Genomic DNA, 23226 nt, shown 5'->3' with positions numbered 1-23226 from the left:
CCTTCCTTCCTTCCTTCCTTCCTTCCTTCCTTCCTTCCTTCCTTCCGTCCGTCCGTCCGTCCGTCCGTCCGTCCGTCCATCCATCCATCCATCCATCCATTCATTCATTGCTCAGTCTGAGGTCGGGTTGCAGAGGCAACAGCCTAAGCAGAGAGCTCAGAAACTCTCCCATCCTGGGTCTTCCTCTAGGTTGCCTCCCAGTGGAGGGAGGCGTATTAAAAAAATTCACAATTGGTTTCATTTTTAAGTTACAAACATTGTCTATTTTATTCAGATTCTATGTTCTTTAGGTGACTCTTGAAGGCATTTAGGTGCACTGGATTTTTTAAAAAGTTTTTTAAAGTATAGGGGGCTCAGTACAAATATACATTAAATTTTATTGGTTTCAACATTTTGAAAATCATTAATAATTATCCTTCTGTTTTACAATCACACATGTTGGTCTTCCACATGGAAATAAAATATATTTAGTTAGTGGTTGTAGCCTGAAAAAGAAGACATCTTATTGGTATAAGTGCTTTGCCACAGTAACTTTTTATTTTAGTCTTTGTCCAATTTGAAGTAATTTTCTTTTTTTCTCAGATACAAGAAAACACATTTAATTTGGTGCATTTCTGCTGCAGGTTTATGGGTTGGAGGATGAGTACGGCAGCTCAGATCACCAAGCAGTGAGGCATTTCTCGGTTAGGGAGGACGCCGAGCCTGCAACGGTCTTCGGCTCTGTCAGCGTTTCGGATAAAGACAGGTTTCAGTATAGCATCACCGAGGGAGACGGGAGCATTTTCTTTGGAATCGACGGCACGTCTGGCGACATCTACGTCAACCAGCCGCTGGACTATGAGTCTGCCAAGCAGTACTTCCTGGTGGCTCGAGTGGAAGACATCGGTGCATCTGTTGGCTTGAACATTTCCATTCTGGTGAGCGTCACGGTGGAGGATGTGAACGACCACGCCCCCTGGTTCCCCGACAAACTGCTGATGTTCGGTCTGAGGGAAGACGCCGCCGTTGGATCGCTGGCCTTTGATTTTCATGCCAGAGATGCAGATGGGACTTTTGCAAACAGTGCCCTTCGCTACACTCTGACCTTTGACCCTGAAGTCAGTGGATCACCCCCACACTTCCCCTTTCACATGAACTCACACACAGGTGCAATGACAGTTGCGGCACCGTTAGACCATGAGAGCACGCCGACGTTTGTTTTCACTGTCGCTGCCACAGACCAGGCAGAGAGGATGGACGAGCGTAAACAGACGTCAGTGACGGTCCGGCTCCTCCTGCTGGACGTGAACGATAACCGGCCTGTGTTCGTGTCTGCTCACTCGGTGCAGCTGATGGAGGACACGGAGGTGGGCAGTCTGCTGCACCATTTTGTGGCAATAGATGGTGATCAAGGGGAGAATGGACTGATCTCCTACTCCATTATAAATGGAAACAAGAAGGGATTCTTCTCACTGGAAGAGAAAACTGGTATTTGTTTGTTTTTGTTCATAAACTAGATGAGCGCAAAACATGTTTTTTAATATTATTCTTACCCCAAAGCAAAATGTATTTTTGATGGTATGAATTCCCCTTTTTCGACATTTTGACATGTTACAGCACCAAACAAGGCATTTTTTGGTATCATATGATGCTACCAAACGGTGCACACACTGATCAAATGGAAGGAAAAATACATCTGAGACCAACAGCTGAGGTTTGAGAAGAGCTGCACTTAATAACAATATTAATTATTGGAAAGCTATTATTAACGCTTTCAGAAGCCATATGTAATATTGGGACTAGTAAAAAGGTTCTCAAGATAAATTAGACAAAAACTGAACTTTTGGTTTACATCCAAATAACTATTACAAAAAAGTAATGCTGCTGCAGCCAAGGAAGAATAAATTCTATATTTAGCATTTCTATCATTCTTCCTTTACTAATGGAATATTATTTCCTCAGTTGACTGTTTAAACTCTCTTATCCTCCTTAGGCCTTCTGTTTCTCTCTGCCCCTTTGGACTATGAGACCCAGCGTGTCCACCGTCTGACAGTCCGAGCAGCGGACCAGGGCGTCCCCTCTCTGTCCTCCACCCAGACCCTGACGGTGGAGGTGGGAGATGTTAACGACCAACCCCCCATCTTCAGTCAGACCACCTATGTTACTAGTGTGGTGGAGAATAAAGGCCCTGGAGAGCCACTGCTCAGAGTCTCTGCCTCTGATATGGATTCAGGTATTGATTAGAAGTTACTTACCTTCATCTTTCCCTTTAAATATTAAGATTCTAATGATAATTAATCAATACATCCATACTTTTAAGTGTTATTAATAGTATAAAAGGTGAAAAAACATTTTGATAATTTTTTATGCTTTTATTAATGTGGAACATTATTTTTAATGAATGGCACATTTACAGCAAGAGCAGATTTGTTCTGCCTGACTAATTCTATTTTCTACTTAAATACAAAACTAATCAAAATACTTTTATTTATTTATTTTTTTGAGAAATGCATTTTCTTAAAGAAACTGTTTATCTAACAAAATCATCTACATAAATTTTATTTCCTTCTCGATAAACATTTCTGAATTATTTTTTTAGATGAAAAACAAGGAAACAACACTTTCAGTTCTTAATTTCAAAGCTTAATTTTCTTATTGTCTGATTATAAACATTCCGCCAGAATGAAGCATGAATCAGAGGAAAAAAAACTTAAACAAGAAAATAAATAGAACTCAGTCAGTTTTAAATAAATTAACTTCATGCAGTTTTTTTACAGCCTAACATGTAGCTCTAAAACAGTGCAAACAATGTAGGAAATATATACAATATAAGCATAAATATGCTAATGTTATTTTACACACACATACACACCTATTACCACTATATAATTAGTGCATGTTAGAGATCAGAGTGGGAAGAAGCTGTTTTGAGTCTGTCCATTTGCATATCAAACACATTAATTGTAATTAATTTACTTTAATACCTTTAACAGCTATAAAGCCTGTCTGGCTGAAAATTGCAGTGCTTCTGTACCGTCCCTAGATGGCAGCATCTGCTTCTGGACTTAAAGCTTAGAAAGTTACAGCAGGAAAACGGCTCTCCATAAACAAACACATTAAGTTAACATAAAACTCAAAGAGAACAAACTAAAGTTTTAAAAAATATATTTTTAAGACTAGTTTCTGCAACTTTCTCAGTTTAGTGATTAAAAGTTTGGAGAAAGTTTATGCCAAAGGTGACTAAATAACTAAAACTTTGCTATGTCTGATTGACTGACAGCATAACAGTGAATTGAAGTTATGGTTTGCTTTATTTATATAATCCTGTCAGAGTTGCGGTTGATCATAAAGTTTATTCATATGTCCTTTTTTCAGCGTCTCTCAACCACAGTGCTTATTTTTCATCCTGCTAAATTTCATTCATATGATCCTTATTTATGGTTCCTACTCAACACCTTTGTCCCATTTATTTTAACACGTGGGTGCTCGCCCTCCAGAATCACAGTCTGTCTCATGGCTCTGGCAGTCGGAGTCTTTTTAAATGCTGGAGGTTGGAGGCTGTGCAGCAGAAGGTTCAGGAGGTGGGGAGGGGTTGACTTGAACCAACATTCCTGTGACTGAGAATTGTCCAAGAACAGCAAGCACACGGCTCCTCTGGGAGATCTGAGTGGTCGTCTCTCGTGATGATTGCGGTAATCCAAGCCATCTGTGCCAATAGGAGCAGCTTTTTTTTTTTGTTCTTTTTTTTCTTCTCAGATTGCCTCGGCTCGCAGCTCTTGGCGCTCTCCCACCATCTTATTTGATTATCGTTTGTGCTGCTGTTTTCCATAAGCTCCCACCAAAGACATCCATTGTTCTGTGCTTGTGATGATCTATTTATCCACTTCATGCATGTTAAGCAGTCAAAGGAGATTTTGAGTCTAAAAGAAGGATGACAGTTTCATTTTGTGCTGGTTAGCACATTCAAGCTTTGATCTTGATAGGAAATATGTGATTTAACTGGTTGCAGGTTGGTGGCGAAATGTGATTTGCATCTCGAGCTTTGCATGCACACAGCTAAAGCTACTTTAGTCTGTTATTAGATGTTTCTCTGAGCTCCAGTGAGCCAGTGGAAGGTCTTTACAGCTGGGTGATGTTTTCTCGCTTCCTGGTTTTAGCGAGAACGCCAGCAGCAGATCGCTGTCAGCAGCTCAAAACTGCTTAGCAATAAACGATGCTGCTTGAAGAGGACTATCATTAACAGAGGTTTCCTCAAGGCTGAAGACTTTTTGCACGTACAAAACACCTTGACTGTTATATCATCATCAGTCAATTACCACAGACAATCAATCAACTTTATTAATACCGTTTGATGGATTTGGTTACTGTGAGGTTACTCAGGTTACCAGCTTTACCAGACGGGAAACTTTACATCATCTCAACAATATTCATAAAAATAACAACAATTCAAAAGAGACCGATACTCAATACTTTGAAATATGAAAAACCATAAAAACAGTAGAAAATACAAAAAAATCCCTACATTTTCCTCTTTAGGACTAGCTTAAAAATGTAAATAAAAGAAGATCAAATAAAACAATGCTAAATTTTGATCAATCAAAACAACCTGTGTAAGTCCCTGTCCTGTGTTCCTCCAACCAGAGGACAACGCCGTGGTGTGGTTCAGCCTGCTGCCGGGCCCCGGCTATGAGCTGTTCAGCATCAACCCGTACACTGGTCTGATCACCACCACCACCCACCTGGACCGAGAGCAGGAACAACATTTCACCCTCAGAGGTACAACGCCCGACTACACCCAAACACTGATGAGTTCATCTTTCAGGTCTGACTGCAAGCTCCAGACAGAACCAGACCCAAACCTCCGAGTGAACATTTCTAACTACCTTCCCACCATGCAGCTCATCATTACATTTGTTTCCCTTCTGATCTTTTATTTTAAGGCAGATGATAGTAAAGTTGAGTCTTTCAAATGATAATAACGCAACCTAATTGCATTTCAGTCTGTTTCTTATCAAAGTCATAAAGACGTCTGCCTTCAGTGTGAGGGTGAACTGATCCTGCAGGCTGATTTATGTTGAAGGAAACTGAGGGTCTGACCGGTGTGCATGTCCAGCCTGGGCTGACTACAGCCTTCTGTTTGCTTTCACTCACACGTGGCTGCACGCCGTAATTACGCTCACCACCCGTCCAGCCATGGTTAGTGATTAAAAACGCTTTCAGATGTTTTATAACAATATTTGTACAGTCACCAGTAGGACGAACAATTAAATCCAATAATAAAATCTTAATGACAGGAAACCTTGAACGTGCTGAAGCCCAGCCAAAATCACACAAGAGTTTTTGTCAGGAAATACTAAAATATGTGGTGACAATTATCCCAGCAGGAAGAATTTTCATAAAAAAAGGTATTTTAGACTGTGTATTAAAAGCTGTATGGATGCATTTATCCTATCTATTTTTTTTCCTTTCTTGTATTTTTACTAAATAATAAATACCTAAGCTCAATTTCTTGGTCTGGAGGAGCAAACCCCAAATGTCCCTCTGAGCTCCAGGTTGTTTCTGTTGCATTGTGTCAGTCTGTCTGCTAACTGTCCCTTATAAAAACTCATTTGTGATTTCTGTCTGCAGTCCAGGCTCGGGACAACGGTTTCCGTCCTCTGTCGGGGACAGCCACTGTCTTGTGCTCCATCCTGGACGACAACGACAACCCTCCAGAGTTTATGCAGCCACTGTTCCAGATCAGCCTGCCAGAAAATCTTTCTCCTGGAGTTATACATACAGCTCTTGCCTCTGACTCTGATCTGGGAGAAAACGGCACCATCCACTATTCTATACTAGGTGGGAAACCCTCATATGGCTCTACCTGTTAAATTTTAAAAAAGAGGAATACATTTCCACCAAAATACTCAGAAGACTGGGGACATTTCTGACGGAAATTTCTGAGACTAATCTCAAAATGTTCTTGTTTTTTTTCTAGCAAATTTTTGACTTTTCATAAATTTCCTGTATTTTTTCTTTTAAAAATTCAGAGCTTAATCTCAAAATTTCAGTTTTTTTTATCAGAATTTTACTCCTTTTCTATGTGCACTGGCCCTAATACACCATCGTAGAAAAGTGTGTAACTGTGAAATGTGTTTTTTCAGAAATACATGTCTGAAAAGTGTGGCATGCCTATGTATTCAGGGCCCTATGTCACCTTTCACTACAGTTAAAGCTGCAGATGTTGGGGGAGGAAAACTCTTCTTATCAGCTTTTCATATCCACTGCTCATTTTCCTAAGCAAAGTAGAACAAGTTCACCTTTGAGCATCAATTTTCAGGTTTTTGCACAAATTTTCAAATAAATTTAGTTCTGAACTTTGACTTTTCCAATCCAACAGGTTAATATAACTTTGATATAACCTTTCCATTGTTCCATCCTGTATGGTGGACCTCCACTGCAGCCTGAAGTGTTTTCAAGCTTTTGCCTTGTTTTGCCTTGTGTTTAACCTCCTTCATCTTAAGAATACCATCCACACAGCATGATGCTGCCACTGTAATGGTGGTGTTTTCAGCATGATGTGGAGTGTTAGATTTCCAGCATGTAGAGTTTTGCATGTAGGCCTCAAATTTATCCCAACGCACAGCCTTTTTACGTTTACTGTGCTGCTAAATAAATACATAGATACATAGCACAAAAACTGTAATTTCCCTTTCAGTTCACATTTTTGTATGACTTTGTGTTGGTGTGTCACCTAAAATCCCAATAACACATTGCACTCTGTGGTCGTAATGTAACAAAACATTAAAAAGCTTAAAGGATATCAATGTTTTTTTTTTTTTACGGTTTTGTGTTTGCTGTTTCCGTTTTTTGTTTGCTGTTTTTAAAAAATGCTCACACTTCACTGGAATTGTATAATATCAATGTTTTATCTATTTGTAACAATCCAAACTGTGAAAACCTGAAATGAGCTGCGCTCTTTTGTTTTTTTTATTTCTTTAAACGACTTTAGGTGAGGACTACGGAGGCCGATTCACAATCAACAGTGAGACCGGAGCGGTCAGCACCATGCAGGCTCTGGATCGGGAGGAAATTCAGAACTACACTCTCACCATTCAGGCTCAGGATTCGGGCCCCGCTCCTCTCAGCTCCACCACGCAGCTTCTCCTTCTCCTGCTGGACCAGAACGACAACGCCCCCTCCTTCAGTCCTGAGAGCTACCACGCCTCCGTCAGCGAAGGCTTACCGCCTGGGGCAGAGGTCTTGCAGCTGACCGCCTTTGATCCCGACGAGGGACCCAACGGAGAAGTGACCTACACCCTGACAGACGACAACAGCCAGGGGACTTTTTCGGTGGACCCCTTCACCGGAGTGGTCCGCACCACCAGGTCTCTGGACAGAGAGAGCCGGGCTCTGTACACCCTGAAAGCCGTGGCCACAGACGGCTCGGCTCAGGGCCCACTGAGCTCTGTGGCTTCACTGACCATTCTGGTGGACGACATCAACAATAACGCTCCCATCTGTGACCAAAACCCACTTCATGCCTGGGTCTCCATTAGGACCCAACCAAATCAGATAGTGACCACAGTAGTTGCTACAGACGCTGACCAGGGAGAGAACGGGACGGTCCAGTTCAGGTTTTCAGGCGAGGAGAGTATGTTTGACATCAACTCTGCTTCAGGAGAGATTTCACTCAGGAGGCGAGTGAGGGCGGGTTTCTCTGGCAGAAAGCTGGAGGTCCTGGTCTCAGACAGAGGACGTCCTCCGCTGACCGCCACCTGCCTGCTGTTGGTCCATCTGAAGGGAGAGCATGACGGGCTTCAGTTCACAAACAAAGTGTACAACGCTACCATCAAGGAGGACAGCAGAGCAGGTGCGTCTCATCGCCTCTGCTCCAAATGTTTTCAATAAATAATACAAATAAACTGAGCAACATTTTCATGTTATGTTTCTCAAGGTACTTGGATTACAAAAGTGGAGGCCAGTGACGACACCAACGGCAGACAGAGGATAACTTACACCATATTTAGTGGCAACGAGAATGCAGCGTTCTCCATAAACCGCTACACAGGTACAGAGCACATTCAGACTGTTTTATTCCTTTCTTTTTATTTCAAAGCTGCTGCTGTCACATCTAACATTAAAGGGTTAGTGCAGGGAATCTGTAGTGCCTCACACTTGGATGTTTTAACATTTGGTCAAATTACACTTACAAACGTCAACTGTTTTTTGTGATAAATCAACACAAAGTAGCTCATAAACAAAAAGCACATATGGTTAAAAAAAAAAATCAATTGTTGGGGGAATGTGTCCATCAGCTGTGCACATCAAGAAGCTGAAAGTTTGGCCAGTTCTTAGTAAAACTGCTCATCCTCAGTCAGATTTAGTGGAGAATGTGTGAGAATCTGTGTTCCAGTGGTGTCTCTGAGTCTTAATTTGAATTAAACTCATAAATATAGCTGTCACTCTATGGTTACATGTCCATCCTGCTGGAAGCTCAACCCCAGTCTCAAATTTGTTTTAGCCTTTAGCATTGACCCCTAGTTAGCTCCTCCATTTTCACTTCATTCATGAAGTGAAAATGCTTCCCCTGCTGAAGAAAAATATATATTTTCTGTCTGATTGATTGTTTTACGTTCAGTCTATGCTCTAAGCTGTTCGTCTGACTGAAAGTAGCTGAGCTAACACAGCTTTTAATGGCTTTTGTTTTAGCAGCAGATAATTTTTTTTACCACCATTTTTGTCCGTCTTTGTTAGGTGAGATCCGAGTGCAGAAGGAAAACTCCCTGGACTTCGAGGTGAGCCCTCAGATCCAGCTGGTGGTTCTGGCTGACAGCGGGCTGCACACGGCCCACTGCAGGGTCTCCGTCACGCTGCTGGACGTCAACGATAACGCACCGCTGTTTGAACTCAGCAACTACAGAACGGCTGTTTGGGAGGGACAAGTTCGTAACACCTACGTCATGCAGGTACAGACACTTTATCCACCGTGTGGACAGATTCAGTAGCAGTTGGGCTCTTCAGTGATTCTTATTGTTTCCTGTATTTCAAACAGGTGTTTGCCTCTGATGCTGACAGCAGTGAAAACGGACAGATTGAGTATACCTTCCTGTCAGGAAACATTAATGAAGCTTTCATTCTGGACTCTGTGAGAGGGATCCTTGCTACCAACGTTCTGCTGGACCGTGAAATAACTCCCTCTTACAGGTAAGAACAGCGTGTGTTAAATAAACTTCTGCTGCTTCCAGTGCTTTAAAATAAAGCCCAGTTGCATAGAGAAATATTGATACATTATTTATTTAATATTGAGTCAATAAAACAATCCAATTTCTCTAATCAGAGGTTAGATCTTCGAGGTTAAAGTGTGTGGTCACTTTCAGATTGTTATATAAATGAAATACCTCTTCCTGCATGCATCTTAGATACATTTTTATGATATACTTAAGATCTGCAAATACATACAGAACATTTTTGCCTTACCTGAAAACATCATATTCACTACATGTAGTATTTATTTAATTTTTAACAACTTAGGATTTATAGACAGAACACAGAACACATATTTACCGTAAAAACAAATAATCAAAGATGTTTATGTTCAGAAGTCAAACACAAAATGAAAACAATGTGATTAATAGTAATAATGAAACATCTGTTTACTCCATTCACAGCTCCATACAACAATATTAATATTTTGAGGTCATTTCAGTTAAATCATTTGAACATAAATGGAAATTATTGATGTTTTTTGATGAGCAGTAAAGCAGTCCTGACGTTAAACTGCAGCCACTGCAGCATCATCTTCTAATCAGCATTTACTCATGGTGTGTTCTGTGTTCATTTAGAAGCTGGAATTCTGATTTCCAGGCTGGAAAAATGAAGTGAACAGTCTGTCTGCATGTTGGGATATCTACTAGATTTTTAAAGCTTGAGGTTTTCTATATAATCTGTCCCTGCTTTTAACTTCACGACAACGTCACCCCTGATGTGACATGTTCCTCGGTCTTCATGATGCTGCTTTCTTACCAATGTTCTCTCACAAAACCTCCGACTCCTTTACAACACATCTGAATTTATACTGAGGTTAATCTACACGTAGAATGAGTCTCTCTGCTAGTTATGTGACTTCTGAAGGTTGCGCTGAATTTTATTTAGTACCAGCAGGGGTGAAAGTAAGGGGGTACGGTAGGGTACTGCGTACCCCTAAAAGATTTAGTGGGATACGCAATACCTGCAAGAGAGGGGAGCGGCTGACTGCTGTATAAAATCAATGGGTTCTCTGTGCAGCCGTGAAAGCACCCACTAATCAGCCGTGACTACTTAGTTTTTCAAGAACAATCTAAAACACGACTTCATCAGTTAATAACTTTTTTCCCATTTCATACTGTTTCTGAACTGTTCGTGCTTTGCTAGAGCAGCGGTACAACATGTCGATCGCGGAAGGTTTTGAGTCGATCTCGGCATTAGGTGACAAACTGACCGCAGCCAGGATGCTGAGACCAGCACATCCTCCTCTGACTCGCTTAAAATGTTCGTAACTTTATTAAAGTACAAAAAAATCAATAAAACATGTTCAAATTAATGACCCAACAACAATAATAATCTCAGTAACTAGAAAATTCCTGCAGAAATTTTACAGGACATGCCAAAGTGTGCCCGTCGGCTTAGACCCAGCGTTATGATGCTAAAAATTTGCATTAACGCTAAAGAAAGCTGCAATGTAGTCAATAACGTGTAGAGAGGCAGAAGCATGTTGACTAAGCTGTACTTGTACCATTCATTATGCTAAAATTAATGCATAACCTACAATTAGCCAATATGCTAATGCTAGCCTAATTGCTGGCAGTAGCATGTGGAGCAACACGACCATGTTGTTTTAATTTTACTTGCTCCATTCAGTATACTAAACATGTCTAATTAATGAGAAAATTAGCTAACAGCTAACTTTAGGTAAAAGGCTAGTGCTAATGCACTGCCTTGCTGTACAAGGCAGTGCACTAGTCAAGGGCAGTAAAATGCTAACATTAGACGGACATTAACCCGTCGGACATTATCACTGCTCTCCCTATGCGTTGCTAATGGCATGCCCCTAATTATTGTTTCAACAAGGTGTTGCGCAATTCTGTGCGATTCGGTTCCATTACCAAAATAACTAGCAGAGCAGGAGTTTAAAATTAACTAATCAACCACCGCTGTGTTCAGGTTAGCGCTTATTAATGATCGCAAAATAAATATCAAGCCTGCAAACCTAATATCGTAAAGGACTGAATGTTTTTAGAGTAATCTCTGGTCGGCTTGTGGAGCGCAGGAGGTTGCCATGGCAACAGGTCTGCTTAAATGACAAAGAGACGGAGAGTAAAAATGTGTAGTTTAGAGTAGTTTAGAGTTGATCACCTGTTCGGGTTGTTTTACCTTTTCTTGGCCCATCACAGCCACTGTAATTTCTGAACGTTCAATAAAAGACAAACTTGGACTAATTACTCGTTCTTTGTGAGTATACGTCATTTACAACAAACATCAAGCATGGTAAATATGTATTTAACAAACAAATGGCTTCTACCACGATAATTATGTGAAATTAAATGAATTGTCTAATATAAAAAAATAGTTTGGTGCTGTCGGGCTCAGAGTCTGAGAGGCTTTTTTCTTTATCAAACAATATTTTTTTTGCCTCTTATTTAGTGGAAATATTGATGTTGATGAGATTTTCTCCAAAACGATAACCTTTTTCAACCTTTATAGCTTCACTGTTGAAAATGAGAAGCTAACATTCACAAATGACAGTGAAATAAAATCCAGTAAAACATCTGGTTTGAGGTGATTCCTCTGGAACCTGTTGGAGGAAAAATATCCCAATTCAGAAGATGAGTTTTAACCTAACAGAGCTCTGTGGTTCCTCCTGTCAATATGAGAGTCAGGGTGAGGAGGCGCCATGTTAGGAAGAGAAGTGGAAGCTGCAGGATCTTCAGAACAAACAGGTCATGATGCTAGGCTACTGATTATCYCTCTRTCTGGACACAGGATCAATAGAACCAGTTTAAAAGCTAAAATGAATGGTTATATGCCAGACATGGAAAACTGGGATGCATCCATGCCATGATGTTCAGAGTTTAGGTCTCATGGCATCTCAAGGTGTCAACATTGCAGCCAGGGGGTTGAGGGAAATACAGCTTTATTTTGTAGGCAATTCAAGAGCTACCAGCTTTTATCGCTTCAAAAAAAAAATCAGCACAGAAACTCCAAAGCACAAACAGAAGCAATATATAATATATAATTTTTTTTGTCATAGTACCCCCAAGAATTTAAAACTACTTTCACCCCGAGTACCAGTCAAAGTGAAGGAGCTGAATCAAAATTCCCTTCTCTGATCATTTTTCCTTTGATTGCAAAATTGTATGCATCTTTGTCTTGGTCTATTTCCAAAAATCTCAGTAATGTTGATTGTAAAGGTAAAATTGTGAAAAATATCAAGGGATCTGAGTGCTTTTGCAAGATACTCACGAAATGATGTTCAGAGAGGCTTTATCTCAGCCGTTCCACCATTATGTCCCAGGCTGATTCTGCAGGCAGCAGACAAGGGGAATCCTCCACTGAGCAGTACTGCCACCGTCAGAGTCCAGGTGGTGGACGTCAACGACAACAGCCCTGCCATCCCACCCATGGAGCCCGTCTATATATATGAAAGTTAGTGTAATCCTTCACAGCGGATCCTTCGAAGCATTTTTTTTCATTGTAGAGTAGAACTGGAAAAGGATTCCACCTGTTATAAGTTTTTTTTTCTCTCCTTAGATCTACCAGCAGGTTATGTGGTCACCCAGGTGACTGCGAATGATGTGGACCTCGGTTCAACCATCACCTACAGTTTTTTAAACAGCAACATCACCAGCAACCCCTTCGCTATTGACCGCTATACGGGTGTGATCACGCTGACCCGACCTCTGGACTACGAGGCGGTGACAGAGTTCACTCTGACAGTGTCTGCGTCGGACTCGCTCCATCAAACCAGTGGACAGGTCAAAGTTCACGTTTTGGATGCCAACGACAACAGTCCGGTCTTCACACGGGTCTCCTACCAGGTACAAATAAAAGACCAATAATTCAAGAGGCAAAACAGGTTCATGATTTACAAATGTGAATTATAACTCTGCTATGAGATTTTATTACAAATCTTCATTCCTAGCTAACGACGTTTTGCACTCAATATAAACTATAACTGATTCTCCAAAAAATCAAAATCACAGAAAGCAGCAATTAATTTATACACTGCCTGTTATTGGCCTCTTGATGTTTTCCTTTTCACCCCACTTTTCCTGATTGCTTCACTTCAACCTCCAATGAAAACTTTGGTCTTGACTTTAGAAAACTGTCCAGTGAATTAATCAGAGTTATACAACTCACCATAGTTACATGAACATTCAGTGTCATGACCACAAATTTATTATAGTTATTGATGTTGTCATAGTATTGTCACAATATTATTATGTTTAGCTTTAAGATGAGATCAGTTGTGTCAGTGAGATAATCTGTATAAAACAAGATATAATAAAATAAAATCCAAATAAAAATAAATCAATTTAAGCTATGGAAGTAATTACAAGTCGACGTTCTGCACTGCTTAAAACACCTACAAGTGTTCTGTTTTAAAATGACTGCTGATAGTTTCTGTCCTAGCACTACGTTTACAGACACCAGTACATTTTGCTCCAGACCTGCAAAACTAGAGTTGTTTTCCACGTACAGCTAAACCATATTGTCTTAGTTTGTCTTTTGTAATGTAACCAATGACATTGTAATATGTTTTATACTTGAAATTAGTTTTGTCTCCTTGTTTGAAGATCTGGAAATGATGCTAGGTTTATATTTTAATGGCAAACTTTAAACAGAAACTCAGACGTTTTGTAAATCCTGATTTTTTTGTTCCAGGTGGAAGTGTCAGAGCTGGTCTCAGCTGACACTTTAGTTGTGAATGTTGCTGCTACTGACAGAGATTCTGGTCTCAATGGGAAGATCAGTTACAGACTCCTTTCTTCTCCTCTTCATGCCTTCTACATCCAGAAAGATAATGGTAAAAAGGAGATTATTAGTGTGTGTGTCTGTTTATATTGTACTATTTGGCAGTTAAATTTTTGTATTTGTCAAGGAAATTATTTTCTAGCAAATGTTTTTGTTTTTTTTCTCTCCTCATTCAGCACCAAAGTTTACTAAGAGTTTGACTGCTGCCAGCAACAGTGTTTATATGTCCAAAGCTTGTGTAAATTATTGAGCCAGAAAAATGAGAGAGCATAAAGTAGCTGTGAGGCTATCGAGTCTCAGAAAATCTATAGCTTTGGTCTTGTGCCACTTTAAAAATATATAAAATAAGCTAAAAGTGAACCATTTCTCATCAGTCTGGCGTGTCTTTATTAAATAAAGAGAGGATTTATCCTTCTGTATTATGTTTCAGCCCTAAATTCAATATGCAGTGAAAATTATATGCATTCATTTGTGGAGAGGACCATGACAGGAAATGTGCATGAACACTAAGTAAAGGTTTATGACTACAATCCAAAAACGTAACACAGCCTTTCTGTGGCTCCGGGACTTTTTGTCTTTCTGTGTTCCTCAGTGGACAGTTCTGCTCCACTTGCTCATCATGGACAGAAGTTTAAGTGGCAGTGAAGTGGAATAAGAAATTGTTTGGTGAAACTCTTTGATGCCATCCAAGAAGAAAATTGCTCCTGCAGTCCGCATGTGATATTCATTTAGAAAGTTTTTCTCAGGACATGAGGTTGTTCTGCTGCATCTAATGACTTCTGCAACTTTGATGCAACTCCAGCAACACACGGCCTTACAATACCATCGTCATTCATGCAAAGCAAAATGAACCCAGTGATAATTTGCGTATTTGGTTAAATCAGACAGTGAATCAGTTTTTAATGTTGGTGATTTTTCTCCCGTGAGAGCAAGTATGAGACTTCTGCTACTACTAGCTAGAGTTAGCTATTTTACTAAATATCAAACATCATAGTGATAATCCGTAGTATGCTCTCAGATAACACAGTATGGAAACACAAAGACCAGCCAGAGTTTGAAGAAAGAGAAGCAACAGCCAATGTTTGAACCGACCTACTACTTCACTCTGTTGCTGAATGTGGCCACAACCCCACAAGACGTTATACATGTTTATTATGAATGCAGATAGCAAATGGAAAGGAAAAACACTTCATACTTTTGCTGGCTTAAAAAACTTAGTTTTTTTCTCTAACTCATAAAGAAAAACATTGTACAGCAATAGTTTTCAACTCAATGCCCACGCTACGACTTTTTGAATTTTTTTGTTAATTGTTTGATAAATTATACTAGACAAGTAGAACCAGAATAAAATCTGTTTAATAATACACACTTTCTAATTACAGGTTCTATTTTCACCAACAAGCCGTTAAAAACCATCACAAACAGCAACATGCTCCATCTTCTGGTTGAGGCGAGAGATGAGGGTGAACCCGTTCGATCCACAGTCACCTCTGTGGCCCTGGTGCTTGTAGATGCAAACGACCATAAACCTTTGTTTCACCAGGATGTTTACACACTCACCACTGCTGAAGATACACCCCCAGAAACCACGCTGCTCACAATTTCTGCACAGGATGAAGATTGGAGCCCAGAAAACACTCATTTGGACTACGCCATCGTCGGCGGAAATGAAGAAAAGCGATTCTGTTTAGAAGTGAAAAAGATTCCCTTTGAAAATCAAATGAAAAATGTCGGACGGCTGGTTTTGTGTAATGCCTTGGACCGTGAGACAACTGAGTATTATGAATTGACAGTTAGCGTTTCTGATCGAGGAACGCCTCCCCTGAACAGCTCATCGATCATTAAAGTGACTGTTACTGACTGCAATGACAATGCTCCGGTCTTCTCCAGTGCAGAGTACCACGCAGAGGTGAGTGAAAGCAGCCAGATAGGAACCAGCTTGGTCCACATTAGTGCTCTGGATCCTGATCTTGGTGTCAATGGCCTTGTGCATTATGAAATTATTTCTGGGAACAGTAAAGGTCACCTCAAGCTGGACCCCCAGTCTGGTATTTTGATGGTCAACCAATCACTTGATTATGAGGAGCATTTAAGGTATATCCTCACCATCAGAGCTACCGATGGGGGCCAGGCATCAGAAAACCAAAACATGGCTTTTGCAGTCATCTTTGTTAATGTTCTGGATGAGAATGACAACACTCCATTCTTCATGTTCCCCTCAGTTACCTGCTCAGTGCTGGAAAACCTCCCAGCATTCACCCATACATGTTCTGTTCATGCTGTTGACAAAGACTCTGGGCCCTATGGCCTGCTGACCTACTCAATTCTGTCCTCTTGCTTCATGGACTATGGCAGTGGAAGCCCAGAGAGGAAGGAGGCCTTTGCCATTGATGCCCTTACTGGTGACATTCACACCAGACAAACATTTGACTATGAACGTGAGAGTGAGTACTGCTTTGTAGTGGAGGCCAAAGACAAAGGTGACAAATCAGCTACGGTTAGAGTCCAAGTAGCCATTAAGGGAGTGGATGAGTTCAGTCCCATCTTCACTCAGAAGCAGTACCACTTCCTTCTTCCAGAAAATCCCAACACCGGGAAGACAGTCGGTTTTGTGATGGCAATGGACCATGATGGAGGAGTGGACGGGCTGGTAGAGTACTCGCTTTTGACTCCATCTCCATTTTTTTCAATTAACAAAACAATTGGAGCTATCTTTGTGTCCGGTCCCGTGTATCGCAGAAGAATCAGCCATGCAAGTGAGGATCTGGTGGAACTGGTCGTGTCTGCAGGTAGTCCCAGACTGGGTTCCAGAACAACAACTTGCTTAGTTTTTGTCAATATCTCCAGCTCAGCCGAAGCACTTATTGGGGTTCAGCTTGGTTCCCACATATTTAGTCTGAGTGTGTCGCTGCTTTTGTTCCTCTTTGTCCTAGTTATCTTTGTGGGCTTGATTCTCAGATGTAAAGTTAAAGAAGCTGTCCTGAAAAAGGCCTCTGCCATTGCTGCACAGTTGAACCATGGTACTGACTCATCCGGTGAATCAAACAGCCAGATGCACAGAAACGTTTCCTTGCAGGAGTTAACGCAAGTCGAAGGTTTTGTTGCAAAGAGAGACGTCTCTAACCCATACACCCAGTCAGATTCAAGTGGCCGTGGATCAGCAGAGGGTGAGACAGCTGAGGATCAGGAAATCAAGTGGATCAATGAGTTTCCCTGTTATAAAAGAGAGAAAGTCAACAAGCTTACCACAGTGATCCCCAACTCCACCATACCAGTTGATAAGATCTCCTGCCACTCTATTGACGTAGGGCCAGAACATATTTTAACTCTTACTAAATGTTTAGCACAGGGCATAGCAAGCACAGAAAGTCTCAACCATTTCCAAGAAGAGGGAGGAGGGGAGGGATTACTGCCTGCAATACTTAGAGTTAAAGATTTAGAGGATTCCATGGGGGCAAGAGGGTATGCCCCTCTCTCCAAGGCTCAAGCTTCTGCAGATTCTCTGACTTCACTGGTGTGCCTTGAAGAGCCACTGGAGGGTAGCTACAGCTGGGACTTCCTTTTAGACTGGGAACCACGCTTTCACTCTCTGGCTGCTGTGTTCACTGATATAGGTATGCTTCCTGATGAGGAGCTTCAAGGAGGCCATGAGGACTTTGCTACAGAGTCAAGTTCTCTCATGTACCCTCCGCCTCTCATAACCGGAGTGGCTCAGCCAGGCATTCGGACTGTTCCTCCGAGAAAACCTGGACGAGTACCAACACTGAGGAGGAAGCCTTCCTACCCTAAATATGCTTATTCTCCATTAGCCAGGAACACAGGACTCACCCCATCAGCTATGACACCCACTTTCACCCCATCACTGTCTTCTCTCACCATTAGGACCCCCAGCTCCTCACCAGTTGTCTCGGACACAGGAGTTGGAGGGATTAGACTCGACTCAGGGCCCCATACTGCAAGTCTTTTGGAGGCTGAAATCCAAGTGTAGGCATGAACCATTTTAAATGTAACAATGAATCCAGTGCTCCATAGATCACTTGAAATATTCTGGAGATATACTGCACAGTTAGTTATTGACATTTTAAAATGTGCCTGACCATTTGTCCAGCATCATCCAAATGCCTGTTATCTATAAAAGTTCTTCTTAGACCAAAAGTGGATTCCACGAGCCACACAACATTTTTATGATGCAGTGAAGAAAGCGCAATCTAATCCCTTCCAGTGTAAACGTGCATGCAGCTCGGTGGCACCTGCACACTTTGACTAAGCCCGCACTGCCAAAAGACCCAGGATATCTATCAAAGTGCTCCGGATTGTCCCACAATGCTCTTTAAAATATAGCATCTCACCACATTTCCTGACCCTTATTTAATTTTCTGTCTCGCTATAGCATGGGCACTTTTGTTTTGTTTTTTTTTTACTTATAGGATAACAGATCCATCATCATAATTTTTTTTTCATGGCAGATAATTTTTTTCATAATTTTTTTTTCATGGCAGATTTCATGGCAGACTTTTTTTATTTGTTTTAAAAAGTCTGGTGTTTAAAACTGTTTACTCCTACTGTTATAGCAAGCTCAGCACATGCTACCTTTGGTCTAAAATTTTTGATTTGAGTTAACATCTTGGAATTTGAATAATTTCTTTCTTCCATGGCAGCTGCCTCTTTCTGGCCGCAGAACCTTATTATTTTGAATCCAGCTGTTGTTGCGAGTCTGGCCTGAAGGGGGAGATACTGACGACAGGGATTTAGTTAACATTTTAAATTGTTTTCAGGACAGATCAATAGTAAATATGAACTTATATATTTAAAAAGTCTGAAATAAACCTGCTTTTCATCACATTCTTTAAAAATCCACAATTTAAATACAACCATATGGTCATTTTAACCAATTATTGAATGTTTTACACAAACATTCAGAAAATGAAACACTTTTTGTTGCTGTTCTACAGTTATGTTTTTATGAAAAGCAAAGAAAAACAAACAAAAAAAACAAAGAAAAGCAACATACTTTGTAATTATGTCTCTCTCTCTGTCTCTCTCTCTCTCTCTCTCTCTCTCTCTCTCTCTCTCTCTCTTTCTAATCAGAAAAATTGCCTCCTTCATGTTTTAATAAACTCTACCCAAGGGCAGTGAAAGAGTTGATGTCATCAAATGACACCTGTCATATCAAAGTACACATTATACAGATTTAAGAGTGAGATTTTATTTTATAGTCACTATTCATAAACCAAATTCAGATTTTTGCTCATGAATAGTAATGGTCTGTTTGTTTCTCTGCTGTTTGTGTGTGCTGACCAAACAGCACTCATTTCTGTACATTATCATTTTTTTGTCAATACCCAGCACTTTATGTACAATGTGTAGATACTTTTTGACTTTGAATATTAACACATTTTCTAAGAAATTTCTAATAAAGATTCTTAATAAGTGAGGTGGATGTGGTCAATGGTTGTTTTTAGCCATTTAAAACAAGTCAAACTAGAAATATTTACATCAGTGAGATAGAGCCTCATTTTACCAGACTACTTTTTTGTTCAGAACAAGCTTAATTTAGCCTGCTAGAAGTTCCAATCTGTCAAAAAAAATTGGGTCATTATCACTTGATATGAAGTCATGCTATTCACTCATATTAAAGAAGAAACAAAACTATTTCATGTTGAAGCAAGATCTATGTATCTATGTTAGAACAAGATCTATGTATTATTTTGTGTCATGCTGAAACACTTAACTAGACGTAATGAAAATTCATGAAAGTGGAACTGGGCATCCCTCCAAACAAAGAAAAACAACAACTACGTTTACCACGTTTTTGTGGTAAAGCACAAAAACGTGCTTTACCACAAGCACGTTTTTGTGGTAAAGCAAATTGAAAACGGTCAGAAATTATTCACTTAATTGTGGAGTTTAGGTAGCTTAATGCATATCCCAGTTTTATTTCACAATACCTGTTTTCCTGTTTGTGAAGCTGATATCCTTGTATCATTATAGAAAAAACAAAAAATGTCATACGCTATTAAAAAAACATAAAACATTCAAATTAGTTAAACATTTAAAGCTATGAGTCAAATTTACACTAATCACAAATATGGCAGAAATTGCAGCAAACGTCTACAACACAAGAAAAAGAAAGGAGAAATATTTTAAATGGGGAATGACAGGACCAACGTTACAAATAATACATGAAGACTTCTGTTAATGACATATTGGGTCAGACAGTGTGGCACATAAAACAAAAAGTCTCCTGGCTTGTCCCGATGTACTACATCCTTCATCTTCAGTGTTTCAATTATTTCATTCTGAACTGCAAAGACTTCATCTGGGGGAGAATATCTTCCTGGTTGGTGCATTGCTGTAAAGAAAAACCTTGCAAACAATAGATTCTCTGTAGAAAATCCAGATATCTCTGAGCCACAAACCTTCTAGTAAAACTCAAGTTCATAATGTTTTGTGTTGTGGAATTTATCCAACAATTGAAGAATGAGTTGGACAATTGCAAAATTACATGGATAGCTCAAGATTGGAAAGATGTCAAAATCATCTGTGTCATTTTGAATTTCATCTTGTGAGTTTTCTTCTGATGATGAATCCTCAAATATTTCTTCATATTTGTCACAATTTCCTTGCTGTCACATCTTGGTTTCACATCCAGGTACTTCATGTTTTTGGGAAGACTGGTAAAGAGACTGTTTTGTAATGTCTGTGTTGACAAAGAGTTAGCTCTGGTTGTTAAAGTAACTCACTCAACCTTTGAGCAAGCAAACATATCCAGGTCCATTTGGTCATGAGGAACATTAACACTTTCAAAAACAACAAAGTCTCCTGATGCCTTTACTGTTAAAATCCAGAGTTGTGATTTTGACGGTAACTTTTTCATCCTTAGAGGAATCTTCCATGTTCTTTTGGTCTTCAGGGTTTAATGTCCAAACCAAAGTATTTTGATCTCTCGTCCTCAGAGCTCTCTACTAAAATGTCTTTGCATCTTATGCTGTATCCTAGCAACTTTTCAACTCCATTCGTAACAAGAAATCCAAAATCCTCTTGACTTGATGAACAGTTAAAATGGTTTGTAAAGTCAGTTTGAAGTCGTCTCTCTGGAATCGATCTACCTCCAACCAAGTTGAAAAGCAAACTGAGAATTCTTGTATTCTTGTATCTCCTTGAACTGTTATGACATCATCAATGAGAACATAGAGGTTTCATCACATGATGATGCCAAACAACCTGTCAGGTTCTTGTTTTTTTAGTTGATATGGAAACACAAGGAGCTATGAATGGGGTAAGATAACTGTCAATTAAAAATGCATGGGTAGACATCTAAATTAGTTTAGTCAACAAATGTGTATAATTTTTGTAAGTGTCCTGTTTTTCAACTCATACATGTAAAAATCTGAATTTTTATTAGAATACTTGTAAACAAATAAATGAAAAGTATTTTTGAAAGGATTTATAAATAGATTAAGTATTTTTTCCAGAGGTTAGACTCACATCAGCTTGATCTTTTGAATTGTGGGTGAGAAGGATCCTCTTAACCCTCTGATGTGTAAGTGGGTCTTTTTTGAGCAAGTGAGGTCATTTTTATGCAATATTTTTGTATTGAAAAGTTTTCATCATTTCACGTTCCAGGTATTCTACAAATATTTAAAAATTGAAAAAATGAAAATATTTCAAATATGAACAAATTTTTGTGTAGAATAAAACTAGTAGGAAATATATATAAAAAATTAATATTACATATTAAATATTTTCTATTTTATTAGAAAATCTGTTATTTGTGTATGTATACACATTCTTTGCTTCCTTTTCATAATACCTGTTCTTTGATCACATAAATAAGTAAATCTGCTGATAACATGGCAGCAACAGGATGCATTTAGGCATCTAGAAGAGGTGAAGATGATTTCCTGAAGTTCAAACTGTGAACATCAGATGGAAGAATGGGGATCTAAGTGACCTTGATCATGGCACAGTAATTGGTGTGTGAGTGTGTCTGAAGCTGCTAATCGAGTGTCATTTTTTTCTCAAAATCATATGTCCGCCTTCCAGACAATGCTCAGAAAAAGTAAAATTTCAAAGAACGGTTTTTGTGTGATAAAAAATACTTTTTTGATGTCCAGTCAAAGAAGGGAAAACAGACAGAAAGGCAAAGCAGCTACCCAAATAATTATTCATTACAACCAAGCATATACACCATCCACATCAGGGGACCCTGTCAGATCAAATGAAAATAAAGCAAACAAGCCTGCAATTTGTAGCTGTAGGAGTCCTTTACTTAGCAGTATGTACTTTGTCAAAAACAAACATGCGGTTTTTACTTGTCGAAGTTTGAGTATGTGTTTGACAAACGTGTCTGTCTGAGGATTATCAGCATCCAGGCTGTGGAGAGGCAGATGATCTCTACAGACAAACCTCAACGAACTGAAACAGTTGGATTTCTATCAAATACTTTATGTAGCTGCCAGGAAGGCTGCTGTAACATTAGAGCAAAAGTAATGTTCCATTGTTTTTAACATGCTGCAGATATTCTATATGAAATTTGTTTCATCAAAAGAATTTTTTTTTAAATCCAAACAGTGCAGTACAACTTATTGGAAGGAAAAAATAGACTCTTGTTTCATCACCTTGTTTTTAGTGAATTGTGGAGTGCGGAAGTTGAAGCACTGAAGGAATTTCATTTACATCCGAAATGTGTTGCATATGAAACCTCAGCCTGGGTAACAGCTGATTGGTAAATTGTTAGAAAACTGTCTTCAGTATCCCGAGTAGACCTCAAGCTTTTCATTTTGAAAAATGCAAAGTTTAATTTAATATAATTAGAGCGGTTTGATGTTAGTTTTATTGCTTTTCTTGCCAAATACAACTTTGTAAGTTTATGGCACACGATTATAAATTCCATCTGTTGCTGTTAGAGCAGAGTGACTGTTCTGAAGCTCTCTTATATGAAAGATGGTGGAGATTATGGGTTGAATAGAGATGGAGAAAAATGAAAACAATATGCTGGAAGAAATTATGCAACTTCAAAGGATATTTTCTCCATGTTTTACACACATTAATCTCTCTGAGGTAAGGAAAACAACGTTTATTTTCATTTCACCAGCAGAAGTTTATTATTGTGCAAACGATTAAATTCCCTTCCAAAAATGTTGCTTCATTTTATAATGACTTGCCTTGATGAGCATGTGTGCAGCATAAAAAAAACATCCATAACTAAGCATTGTTTTTGGCCTTTTGAGATGTTAGTAGAAAATCCATCCC

At 39.5% G+C, this 23226-nt stretch overlaps 1 protein-coding gene and 1 long non-coding RNA gene across 2 annotated transcripts in view; one reads left to right on the top strand and one right to left on the bottom strand.

The window, feature by feature from the left end:
- dchs2 (dachsous cadherin-related 2) overlaps positions 1-18412 on the top strand; it is a 29695-nt gene extending 11283 nt beyond the window's left edge. The window contains exons 9-20 of the mRNA XM_008404349.2: positions 624-1467; positions 1973-2212; positions 4621-4755; positions 5608-5817; positions 6971-7831; positions 7916-8029; positions 8716-8927; positions 9014-9165; positions 12512-12642; positions 12748-13034; positions 13882-14023; positions 15354-18412. Of these exons, the coding sequence (XP_008402571.1) occupies positions 624-1467; positions 1973-2212; positions 4621-4755; positions 5608-5817; positions 6971-7831; positions 7916-8029; positions 8716-8927; positions 9014-9165; positions 12512-12642; positions 12748-13034; positions 13882-14023; positions 15354-17959 (5934 nt within the window). The 3' untranslated portion in view covers positions 17960-18412. The remainder of the gene's footprint in view (positions 1-623; positions 1468-1972; positions 2213-4620; positions 4756-5607; positions 5818-6970; positions 7832-7915; positions 8030-8715; positions 8928-9013; positions 9166-12511; positions 12643-12747; positions 13035-13881; positions 14024-15353) is intronic.
- A 1685-nt stretch (positions 18413-20097) lies between these two features.
- On the bottom strand, positions 20098-21123 carry LOC103461948 (uncharacterized). The gene is made up of 2 exons (XR_533244.2): positions 20391-21123; positions 20098-20323 (listed from the first exon to the last, which is right to left on the bottom strand). It is a non-coding gene; the product is annotated as an uncharacterized LOC103461948 (long non-coding RNA).
- Between the last annotated feature and the right edge of the window lie 2103 nt (positions 21124-23226).

This window comes from Poecilia reticulata, linkage group LG1, assembly GCF_000633615.1.
Source record: "Poecilia reticulata strain Guanapo linkage group LG1, Guppy_female_1.0+MT, whole genome shotgun sequence".
Taxonomy (NCBI): domain Eukaryota; kingdom Metazoa; phylum Chordata; class Actinopteri; order Cyprinodontiformes; family Poeciliidae; genus Poecilia; species Poecilia reticulata.
Note: the sequence above shows the minus strand (reverse complement) of the source record. Positions and strands in the feature narration are given on the sequence as shown.